Genomic DNA, 12,838 nt, shown 5'->3' on the forward strand with positions numbered 1-12,838 from the left:
CATCAGTGAATCCCAGAGCTCATTTGATGGGTAGCAGAGCTAAAGACAGTACAGAGGAAGCATGAAATGTGTCAGTCTAAACTTTAGATGTAAATCTGAGACTGTGCTCTCAGGCTGATTGCTGATTGAAATCAAGATCCACTGAGTAATCTCTTGAACAGGAGGTATTAACGGAGAGATTGATGTGTTGCTGATGCTGATGATTGAACGAGGCTGTGGACTTGCAGTGTGGTTTTTGTTGGATTCTGCAGTGGAAGTTACTTCCAAATTGATATATAAAAAGTCAAAATATAGTACTATATTGATGGCATTTTTGTGCAAAGCTGCTTATCTACAGCTACTTAACAGATAAGGGCAATGGGACGCTTGGTCAGGCTGGTGTGACTTCCACCTGAGCTACTGCAGTGAGATGAACTTGCCAACAAGAATCAGCCATATGGATGTAAAACCTAACTCTGTGTATTAAGTATTGTCCAGAATACTAAATTATTCCTACAGACTTGTGACAAATTAAAGGACAAACCAACAGAATGTGTTTAGTTAGTGGAGGCTGTAGACTATGATTTGCATTATTTTAATACTCATCAATCTATTCATCTGTGATCCTTCATGCCTTGTATTGATTATGTGTTGTTATGTCTCTCCACTCATTTGTTGTCAAAATGTATTTCTGCAGAATTATTGTTTAAAAGATTAATTTCAGATGCTAATTTTGTAAGAGTTGCTCTCTTTCTCATTTGGATAACTTGGAGCAATGTACTTTGGAAAATGTGTTCACTGTGACAGTTTTAAGATGTTGTAAGCCTCTGTCAGAACCTCAAACATCTGTTGTGTGACACTGCATCTTCCTATATTACACAAGCTTAAAGCTATACTGAAAGCTGCTGCAGACCTCCAGACCTACACAGCAGCATGGATTAAAGACAGCTCTTTAAAACCCTCTGGATTATTTCCTATATCCGTATATTTTGACTCAAACTGCAGCATGCACAGTATGTGTTTTCTCTGTTCCTTACACTAATTTATGCTATAAACACATTTCTGGACCATACATTCCCTCCCTTCTACCCAGTGTAGTTGCTACCTCTGTCTCCAAGCTCACATCACTGAAACACATCTGGACTGTCATTTTTCATTTTGTTAAACATGCAGACGCAAAATACAAGCAATTATAGGAGTGTAGCCCAAAGGAATAGGGGAGATGCGGTACATGATGTAAAAGATGATACATTTGGTGCATTTAAATGTGCCTTTCTCTGACCTCACCTGAGCTGTGTGCAAATTGAAAGCCATAGAATAGTAATGTATTCATGCATTGTGTTTTTCATCTATTTCTCAGAGGTATGCATGCATATGTAAATAAGCTTCTGCCTGTCATTTGTCATTGCTGGCATAAACATTCCCATTGTGCAAAAAAAACGTATATGGCAAAAACGCAACTGGCATCTGTATGATAGCCAGTGAAGTTTAATTCCGCAGGCTACTGCATTTTCTGTCCAGAGAGGAAAGAAAACCTTGAAAAAACAATCTGTAGCTCTGTAGGTGTTTGTAGTATAATACACTGTAAGATAAATGTGCTGAGCAGCCCTCGTTCCTCACGTTGCCCAATAATCACCACCAATGGAAATGCAGTTGGCCCGCCCCTGCCGGTCTATTGTGAATGCGCGTTCAACTGGAAACCACTCTTCCAGCTTTGGCACCAAAGTGGCGCACCACGACATGCACAGCTGAACGAGGAGGGCGCCTTTGAAGATGCTTCATTGTCGAGCCACAATTTCTGGTAAGACACGCGATGGGGTTTTTTTGTTTTTTTTTCTCCTATGGCCACCAGTTTCCTGTGCGTTTACCTTCAGCTGAATATCCGTGCTTCTTTTGTGTTTTACAGTCGCATCTGATTCCACATTGGCTCCTATCAGGCTGTATCGAGGTGGAACGGGGTTTGATGAGTCTTTTAATTTGGTCACAGATTGGTTTAGTTGGGGAGAATCTTCGATCTTGGATAAATCGACGGACAAGAGTTTGTTGTCAGGAAGGCGTTGGACTTGGAGCAATGCGCACTACAGTCGGTTCACTTTTATTCGTGTGATGATTTTGTTGCAATTTGATAATGCATATTTCGGTTTGCCTTACATTTGTGACGCCTCATCTGTCAAACATGCGCAAGACATGCGTAAAAAAAGGTTATTAAGCCAAACAAAAAATACGAATTTATCCAGTTAAACTTTTTTGTGGCTGTAATATTTTCATTAAATACCGATTTCTAATAAGTTGGCAAGACAAAGCAGTCGAGAGTGGCATCATTCGTTTATAAAGGGTATCATTATTATAAAGCTCTGAGTTGTAGTGGTAGTTATGAAAGCATGGGCTTCGTCAGGCCGTGGAAGAGGTGTGGATGTTTGTCATTCTGTCTGCACCTTGTGAGCCCAAATATTCAGTGTTTAGCTTTGCGTTGGAGCGAGATTTGTCGCTGTGGCTCTGGACATTTTCAGGGCAACTCAAGCCTCACAGCAGCTCATATTTGCTTCACGGGCTTTCCAGCAGAAGGGAAACAGATGCGCCGTAATGTCAACAGTCGATTACTCATGCAACATTGCGCGAAAATATGAGCCCCCGCAGCTCGGACGGAGCTTCAAACCCACTCTCCTCTGCATCCTGCTAGACGAGCATCTTCTAGACAAACCGAGGACTTGGCAGCTTCCGTTCAGCACCGCAGACAGAGACACAATCCGACTTGTCCACACCCACTTCTGGTCCACGTTACCGCTGCCCTTTTCTCCCCAAACGTAGAGAGAGGTCCGCCTACGCGTTATCAGTTTTAGTGCAGGTTGACTTGCTTTTGCCCAGGAGGCATTGGAGAGGATATTGGATGTGATGTAGAAAGAACAGCAGCTGAGTACCCGCGTGTTGTTTGCTGAGGCTCAGGTGCAGAGCTCTGTGTTCTACTTTCCGTGGGAACTGCCTGTGATAACTTGGATCATAAAGGTATTTTAAAGGCCTTCATCATTACGATTTTGACTGTTAAAATTGGGAGGCCATCACCAAAAAGTATCCTTTTGAAAACGTCATATTAATTGCTGGTCTGAAAAGAATTTGTGGAATAAGTTATTCATGAACCAAAGCCCTAAGTCACAATTACGCGTGATTAATCTAGCTGCAGCGCAATCAAGGAGGCAATGCTAGAGTCGAATTAATCAGCCTTATCCTCCAATTATTATTCACCCCATGTGGCTGAAATTCATCAGCAGATGTCTGGTATCAAGATAAGTGTTGGTGGCTTTGTTACCCTTTGGACCAGGGCAGGATTATCCCAAAAAACCAAACACAAATGCAAACATCTTATGAGGCAAAGAATGTGTTTGGTGTGTGTAAACAAATGGCTAAAAGCTGATATTTGCCTTTGTGATGTGCTGTTTGTGAAGGATGCTGTCATCTTGAAGCACAGTTGCGTTGGTGCATGTTGAAATGGATTTGGGCAAAAAAGCAAGAGGGAGAGAGTCCGTAGGAGAGATTGGTGGGAGAGAGCAAAGCCAGAAAGCGAGTAAGGAGGAGAGAGTGAGGTAGATAGAACATGCCTGCTGGCCTCCTGTCTGGACACATTACATTTTCATAGGCTGATATTGTACCGGCACTGCTGAATATAGACAAATAGCACTCCTTGTTCTTCGCTGTCAACTTAGGTATTTGTCTCTGTTTGGCTTACATCATCATATTTATAGATTCAACACTAGCGGATGGATGTTAGCTGTCGATTTTGTGTCCATCTGATGACTAACGTTGGATCTGCATTTAGCTGCACCCATGCCGAAAAGCAGTGTACAGTATATTCTACCTGTAGGATCATCTTTGATAATCTTTGGCTGCTACTTGACTCAAGGGCAAACATGATCCATGGCCCCTCATTAAACCCCCTCTCCCCTTTTTCTTCTACATATTTTGACCAGTATTCCTAGTTCTATATCTCGTGACGAATTCAGATTTAATCACATTACAGTAAAGTAGTTGCCACAGAGTGAACCTGGGGCCTTTCCCTGAACATCTGTGGTGCTGGGGTAGATGCCTGTTTTCCCAGTTGGTAATCCAGCCCTGCATGGGTGATAAATCTGGATTACATGTATAATCTCTTAGTGAAATGAACATATTTACTGGAGCTGTTCTAAATGTCTAAACCTTCTGCTTATCATGCATATCATGAACCTAATGTTCTCTCTCATCTCTTTTGCATCCTGCTAGGTTGAGTGACAAGCCTGCTGTCCAACTGCCACCATGATAGCCACAGGTGGGCTGCTGCGCATGAACAGGCGCCAGGATTCACTCCGGTCCAAAAACCGAGCGGAAAACAAACGGAAGCGGAAATCCAAGAAAAAGAAGAAGAACGATGTGGTAGTGGTTAAGGGGAAGCTCAATTTGTGCTCCCCAGCTGGTTTGGTGGCTGGTGTTGGAGTTGTAGTTCTCATGGTTGGGATTTCCATGGCCGTGCTGGGCTACTGGCCTAGCCAGAACCAACATGAGTACCAGGAGCGCCGCAGAACTGGAGCATACCACCCCAACAGGATGAGTTATTCCAAAAGCCCACCTGTTTCCTCCAACACCACCAATGATAAGACTCCTTCTGGCCAGACACAATTATTAAATCATAGCCATTCTAACAGCAGTGTCCCCGACCCCGCTCCTCACTGTGGCTTCCTCTGTGACTTTATGAATAATTACCTGTACTCAGACAATCTGAAAGTCTTCGGACCACTGGTAATGGGAATTGGCATTTTCCTCTTTATCTGCGCCAATGCAGTCCTCCACGAAAACCGAGACAAGAAAACGAAAATCATCAACCTGAGGGATATCTATTCCACAGTTATAGATCTACACAGCATACGGTCAAAAGAGTACTCACCTCTAAACGGTTTAGTGAACTACACCCAGTCAAGAAGTGCTGAGGGCCCATCGGGCTCGTTCCCTGCAAGTGGGATGCTCACTCGCAGTTCCTGGCCTTCCACTGGACTCGGTTTCCAGAGCGAGTTAGGTGGTGATGAGGTGTTCAGACGTCCGTCGCTGGCCAGCAGGCCACGCAGCTGGTCCAGAGATGTCCAGACCTTCACAGACACTGTCTACAGCATCTACAAAGACTACAGCAATAGCAGCGAGCAGGCCCCACAGCCCCGACAGTGGGAGACCACCTCCATCGTCACCTCCTCTGTGAACGCTTTCACCCTCCCTGTCATCAAACTGAATAACTGTGAAGTGGAGGAGTCTCAGAGAGCGGAGGCAGAGGGGCGCTCAGAGGAAGGGGTTGTTATTGAGGCAGCTGCTGAAGACATTAGAGAGGAAGGACAGGCCAGCAGCAGCCAGATTGACGAGACAGACAGGAAGGAGAAGGACGTTTCAATGACGGATTCACCCCCGCCCCAGCAGAGCCATGAGGATATATCCACAGACACAGCTGACCAACAGGAGGCGCAGCAGGCCCAGACACAGCTCCAGTGGACCCCACTGTTTCCTCCATCACCTGTTGCCAGGGCAATGGGGTCACGGCTGTCACTCAACTCCCTCACAGATCAACCCAGGTCTGCACGCCGCTGCAGCCTGTCCGTGTCTGTGTGTCGTCAAGGCGACAGAGCCAGGCGCTTCAGCTGCCCTCGTCTGGAGCGCACCAACAGTAAGGGCTACATCAAGCTGACTGACCTGGGGGGCGAATCCTTCGAAGCCCCTGACACAGACACTTCTTTAGTGACCACTGAACAGAAAGTAGCAAAGGACACAGCAGCAGAAGCTCAGGGAGAGGAAGACTTGGTGTTACCCGGCACCTCTGCAGAATCCTAGACTAATTTTTTGCTGATGAGCCTCTGAAAACTCTTTGATGTCTTGTTCTTTGCTTCATACCTTCTTCTGAGGTTGCTGATGTGAGGCTTGCCATTACAGAAGAAAGGAAATGCGGAGAGTAAGCAGCTAAGGACTATTGAAACATAGCCATGAACACTCAAGAGCAAGGCTCTTTATAAATAAAACCACATCCACAGCTCAATATTCAGATGTAATTTTTCTATTTTTTCAATGTAGCAAGAGCAATACTAAAGACTTGTAAGGAGTTTTAGTAATGATTTGTAAAAAAGAAAAAAACCTAGACCAGATCAGATTTGAAAACAAAGTTGAGGTTTAGCTTTTTTTTTTTTGTATAAGAGTACGGCAAACATTGTAGCTTGTAGAATTGCCAAAAAAGTCACTGAAAACTACTGTACCACCTGTCGTACTGTAGCATTAATATATGCCACAGAAACCTAAATAGTCTAGATTTGTTTCGCTAAGTCGTTATGTGAATACCACGTGAATAGGTGAACTGAATTGAATCTCAGGTAGACATTTGGTTTAGGATCGGGACCTTGAAGATGAGGTCATCCCTATGTGCACACTTGTTCATATGAAAATCCATGGTTGAATAAACTTGACTGTAACACCTCTGTCGGGTCTAATAGGTATCCTTGTGTGATTAGATTTAAAAGCAGGGAATGCAAAGTAGATTGTTTGCTCCAAATAGTTTTACTTGCTTTGAGAAAAATTAAAAAGATGAAACACTGAAACAAATCGGTCTACAAGTGATTGAGTGTGTTTCAAGCCTACAGACTGTAACCTGTTATCCTGCGCTTTAGCTGCACCTCTCCTTATTGGGAAATACCGCAGTGGTATTGATGTTACATTATCTGTGCTGAACTGAGACCAGCAACCTATAACTGACCTTTACAACCTTTCCTTAAATAGCTGCCTTCAGTATTTAACCCTCATGTTGCCCTCGAGTCAAGGAAGGAAGGGAGGAAGAAGGAAGGAAAGGAGGGAGGAAGGAAGGAAAGGAGGGAGGAAAGGAAAGAAGGAAGGGAGGAAGGAAAGGATGGAGGAAAGAAGGAAGGAAGGGAGGAAGGAAGGAAAGGAGGGAGGAAGGGAGGAAAGGAAAGAAGGAAGGGAGGAAGGAAAGGATGGAGGAAAGAAGGAAGGAAGGAAGGTAGGAGGCAGGAAAGTAAAGAAGGAAGGGAGGAAGGAAAGGAGGGAAGAAAGGACGGAGGAAAGAAGGACAGTAGAAAGAATGAAGGGAGGAAGGAAGGGGGGAGGAAAGAAGGAAGGGAGGAAGGAAAGAAGGAGGGGGGGAGGGAGGAAGGAAGAAAGGAAGGAAGAAAGAATGAAAGGGGGTGGAGGAAGGGAAGAAGGAAAGGAGGAAAGAAAGAGAGAATGAGGGAGGGAGGAAGGATAGACGGAAAGAAGGAACAGTCAAAACAGACGGGGTCAATTTGACCCGGGAGGACGACACAAAGGTTAAAGGGGGGAATTAGCAGAGAGAAATCAGCTGATTTAGATGGGTGCAAATTAAACAACAAAGAATGTGAAGTGTTTTAAAGGCATCGGGTCATGATAAGCCTCCAGAACAACATCAATACTTCTTGGAATTCACAAGTCTGTATGTCTAATACCATTCTTCCTAAAAAATACTCCCTTATTTGGTGCTTTAATTATGGTTGTGGAGAGCAATGTGTTACACGTCAGACCAAAATGTTCCATAGTTGTGCACTTCAGTTGAGCTCCGGTGATTACAAATGCCATACAGTATACTCATGAGCATATGTGTGTGACTCACATCACTTTAGTCAGTAATACTTTGGTTCTTGTATGGAAATGTCTGCATTCATTGTTTCTCTACTCGTGTACTCTGCTTCTGCTTTAATTTGAGCATATTGTAATGGGAATCTTTGGCACTGACTTTGTTTATCTAAACGTGGTCTACGGACCAAGAAAGATCTTTGAGAGGCTTCAAGTGTGGCCGCGGGAATTTGAGTTGTGGTGGAAACTACATTTACTGCACTCAAGTACAATTCGGATCTATGTGTACATGAGTATTTCCATTTTATTCTACTGTATGCATCTACTCCACTACTACATTTGAGGTGGGAGTGTTGTACTTTTTACCCCACATCATTTATTTGACAGCTATATTTACTAGTTATTTCACAGTTTTAGGGTTTTACATATAAGATAATAAAGATATGAGAGATTGTTATTGATTTGAGCTACCCAACTGGGTACAAAACAGCTCAAATTAGCAGTTCCTTGAGCAGCACAAGATTAAACAGCTGCTTACACATTTCATCAGGTAATGATAATCCAATATAAAACAATATAACACTGACAGGAATCATTATGCTGCAAAATGAGTGCTTTAATCTTACTGACAATGCAGGCAGGGAGCAAATTAACCCTCCTGTTGTCCTTGAGTCAAGGATGGAAGGGAGGAAGGAAGGAGGGAAGGAAGGGAGGAAGGAAAGGAGGAAGGAAGAAGGAAAGGAAGGAGGAAGGAAGGAGGGAAGGAAGAAGGAAGGACAGAGGAAAGAAAAAAGGAAGGAAAGGAGGGAGGAAAAAAGGACGGAGGGAGGAAGGAAGGAAGGAAGGAAGGAAGGAAGGTAGGGGGGAGGAAAGAGAGAGAAGGAGTGAGGGAGGAAAAAAGGAAGGAGGGAGAGAGAAAGGTAAAGAGTAAGGGAGGAAGGAAGGAAAGAAGGACAGAGGAAAGAAGGAAGGGAGGAAGGTAGGGGGGAGGAAAGAAAGAGAGAAGGAGGGAGGGAGGACAGACGGGAGGATGGAAGGAAGGAAGGAAGGAAGGAAGGAAGGAAGGAAGGAAGGAAGGAAGGAAGGAAGGAAGGAAGGAAGGAAGGAAGGAAGGAAGGAAGGAAGGAAGGAAGGATAATAAGTATACCAAATGTGGATGCTCTCATACAGGCTACGAGAAAAATCACTGAATGGTTTCATAGGTGTATGAAAATAATGTGAGTCATACTACAGTCACAGTCACCAGATCTCACCCAACTGACCCAATTTGACCACTTATGTGAGATGGTGGAGCTAATGAAAGTGCTCTCCATCATCATCATCATCATCTTAAAAACAGAAAAATGAAGGAGTATATTTTAGAGGAATGAGTAGAGTTCAGACACTTGGAGAATCTATGTCAGGGACCATTCAAACTGTTATTATGGGCTTGTGTGTCTTACTTTAACACATTATGTTGGTTTTTTCCCTTTCATTTATCACCCATCTGTATATATGTATATTTTTCAAAGCTTGAGACTTTGGGCCTCCCCTCAGACAAAGCTTGGAAAAAGGCAGCGTCTCTCCCCCCTTAGTTTACTTGCCTTGTTTTGCTCACTTCCTGGATGCCTAAGGGATCATGATTATATTATTTAATCCCATAGACTCGCAGCAATTTAGCCAAGAAAGCCTGATATTTCTATTTGACATGACTTCAGACTACAGCAAATAAGGTCTGTCATAAAGCATTTATTAGTTTCTGACTCTGATATAGTGGAGAAAAAATGGTAAAACTCCCCAAAACTAGGCCTACTGCATTTCTGAACTATCTCTTTAACCAAATAACACACAGTATATTCTACATCATCTCCTTATATAACTAATGTAATATTTTTCCACTTCCATTCACTGAGCCTCCCCCTGGAACTGTTTGAAGCCCCCTTGGGGACGCCCACCTCCCACTTTGAAAACCCTCTGGTGTGTAGTGTACTTCTATATTTATATTGGAGTATTACTACTGAACACCTCCACTGAATTTCACATGTTCACACTCAAGGTTTCCTTCAAGAACATTGTCCTTGGTTTTGCAGATTTATCATAAACGCATCAAATGAAAGCTCAGCCTAACATGGCCATCTAGTGGTCATGTGATATGGAGATTAATAACACCACTGCCAGCAGGTGGCACTGGAGCCGTGCTGGCTGAGTCGTTATCGTGGGCGTGCCCGTTTAAGAGTACTACGGGGGCCGTTTTAGAAACAGGAGGGGCGGGGTTTACCCAGGCCGTCTCCAGGAAGGTTTGCCAAAACTGGCGCTTACAGGTGTCTGGTCCTTTCCACCCGGACGAGCCCCACGTCGGGATTCCTGCTCCGCGGTTACACTCTCTGAGCTCATCTGGTATTAAAGGAGCTGTCATAAGAATCAGGTAAAGTGCTCTGTGGTGTTTATTATGTTTATTTCACTTTGTTTGTGCGCTGTTAAAAGCCGCAGAAGCTCTTTACACAAAGTATTTAAACTGTTGTTTGACAGTGAATGAAGTGCGCTTTGCGTAATTTACGCAGCATTAACCAAAACTGTGAACATCTGGAAAGGTTATATCCTAAATTATGACATAACGTGTGTCCCGTCAGTAATGTTTTGGGTTTTATTTTTCACTTGTCTTTCTGTGTCAAACACCGGGATCCTCAACACACACTGTGACCTGCTGATCGTCTGCTGACTCGGAATGTGAAACGGTGAGTACCAGCTCATTGACACGAGCGCGAAGTAAACACAACAATTAACATACAGTAGTTTGAGGCAGTCACTGGGTCTCGTGTCTACACCCAGTAGCATAACTACACAAAGCGATATTCATTTCAGCTTTTCCAATTAAGGCTACGGACAGAAGGCCTAAATGTCATTTGAAGGGTTAACAGAGTATCACAACTGTTGCTTCTCCTTAATTTTTTTTAAAATCAGGAAGTTCATACAAAAAGTTGATGTAGCAGCTGTTTTAAAGCTAAAAATCTATCACAATCAATACTTCCTTTGCTTTTCTAGTGTTAAAAATACCAAAACTGACATTTGGTCCCAGTGTGTGTGTGTGTGTGTGTGTTTGTGTGTGTGTGTGCTCTGTCATAGGCTACTTTTGGGGACAAATATCAGGCTTAAGACCAGATAATTGAAGACAGCTCGTCCAATTAGTAAAAAGCTAATTTTTGGTTTAGCTTAGGGCAAGTGTTCGGCTAATGAATGTATGTTATGTCCCCAAAAGTGTCCATTATCTGATATGTGTGTGTGCGTGTGCGTGTGCGTGTGTGTGTGTGTGTGTGTGTGTGTGTATGTGTGTGTGTGTGTGTGTGTGTGTCATGGTGGTCTGTAAAGTGTAAATCAGCATTTTACTCATGCGGTTTCTTAACTGTCCTCATAACTGCTGAGCAAACACAACTAGTTTTTCTTCATACTTCCACACACACACTCTCACACAGACACACACACACACACACACACACACACACCTGATCAGACTGTGCTGGGCACAAGCAGACTGTTCGGAAATGGGAAGTTCTCACAGCATGTGTTTCCGCTTATATCCTCCCCAAAAATAGAAACGTGAATGAATCAAAGAAGGAAAAGCTCTTTGTTTTAATACCCTCTTTCATAGCTGCACATGTAGAGTTGGAGAGGTCCTCCAACACATAAATCAGTCTCCAAATATCATGTCATTCTTCTGTTTATCCGAATTTTACGACATCCGAAAGGTGCTTTCATTAAGACTTAAGTAATATTTAATTATTATAAATCCTCACGTTTTAGGGTGGACTATTGATCTTTATAATGCCACATGCCTGATGCAACAGTTCAGTAGTTTTAACAGGTTTATGAGCTTGAATGATGAAGGTTAATGTACAGGACCAGCGAGATAAGACCGGGCAAAGTCTGTGAGAGTTGTAATGTTCATCAGCTGGTGGCGACGTGTTACTCACGTTTCTCTTTAAGTGTCCCTGAATAGATGATCGAAAAGGATTTGCTGAGCTAGGACTCCTGCAGTCACCATGATTGAGTCAATTATCTTAAAGGAATCCTAGTTTGGAAAATGTCCTTGCTGTGTTTCACACTATATATGCAGGGGGAGGTAATTAGTGTAATTTCCCTTCCATAACTATTTTATATAATTGTTGTATTTTGACTCGGCATCAAAGGTTTAAAAATAGATAATTAAAAAAAAAAGGCAGGAAGAAAACTGATTGATTGCTCCTTGAAAGCGTAATTCTTGAGATATCATAAAATCAGAAAAAACATTTTAAGTCTGAATCGCCTATCTGTAAATATACCATTACAACTATGTGATTTTATCTATTAAATTCAAAATGGAAAGCTGCACTTTCACTTGATAAAACTCAACTATACTGTAAATGACATAACACTAGCTGTAACATGGGAAGGTGTATTTAAATTTCGTGGGTGACCGTGTTTCTTGCCTGTTTTTTCCAAGTCGGACCACTGGAACACAGGAAGGTTGTAATTATGGGCAAGCAGCGGGGAATTTCCAAATTCTGACTCTCACTGGAATGCAGCGAATGCATCGAAAACTGTATTTTTCAGCAGGTATGAAGTCTGAAGATGTTGGTTTGGCATTACAAAAAGCCCGATCTGTTTGACCTGCCGTAGAGAATATTTTGTGATCCCGTTTCATTCCAACACTATCTTTTTAGGCATTTCATACACAATGACTGAACAAGATGATATCTCATTTCTATGGCTCAAGGAAAGAGGCTCTACATGAGTGATTTCCTACGGTTGTTTTGATGTAATATTCCCAGTGATGAAGGCTATCTCCGTCTATTCATCTGAGGAATTTAAATCAATACTACTGTCAGTTCAGTTCATGATCAATAGCACTTGCATTGTGCTTTAGGAGAAGACATTTTACCTGTGACTCTGACAAAATGAAGGGACATAGAAGGGCCGTGTGTGACTCAGAAATAAGGGTTAAAGGTTAAAAGTAATAGTTTGCAAATCACTGTTGCTATCATGATTCAGTGATAAGACATGCAAAGGTTGTAGTAAAGTAATGTCTGTAGGCATTCTTTGGATAAAAAGGGGGCTACGCTAAGTATTGGGTTATTACATTAAAACCACAACCTTCCCACAGTGCACTTATGACCAAGACAGTGCCAACTATTGATTCCTGAGTGAAGGGAGAAATTACATTTTTGATCTCTGTGCTGACAGTAAATGTAAAAATATTCATAACTTTTACATTTTCACTTATTGGATAGCAATATTCATCATTTGGCAT

The 12,838-nt window shown here is 42.7% G+C and overlaps 2 protein-coding genes across 2 annotated transcripts in view; both read left to right on the plus strand.

The window, feature by feature from the left end:
* The first annotated feature begins 4,263 nt into the window (after positions 1-4,263).
* LOC133990082 (transmembrane protein 200C) lies at positions 4,264-5,814 on the plus strand. The gene has a single exon (XM_062428260.1). The coding sequence runs from the start codon at positions 4,264-4,266 to the stop codon at positions 5,812-5,814; it is 1,551 nt and encodes a 516-aa protein (XP_062284244.1).
* A 4,430-nt stretch (positions 5,815-10,244) lies between these two features.
* The window catches only part of epb41l3b (erythrocyte membrane protein band 4.1-like 3b), a 54,194-nt gene continuing 51,600 nt past the window's right edge, over positions 10,245-12,838 (plus strand). The window contains exon 1 of the mRNA XM_062429763.1: positions 10,245-10,289. The gene's annotated coding sequence lies outside the window, so the exon portion shown is untranslated. The remainder of the gene's footprint in view (positions 10,290-12,838) is intronic.

This window comes from Scomber scombrus, chromosome 11 (assembly GCF_963691925.1).
Source record: "Scomber scombrus chromosome 11, fScoSco1.1, whole genome shotgun sequence".
NCBI lineage: Eukaryota > Metazoa > Chordata > Actinopteri > Scombriformes > Scombridae > Scomber > Scomber scombrus.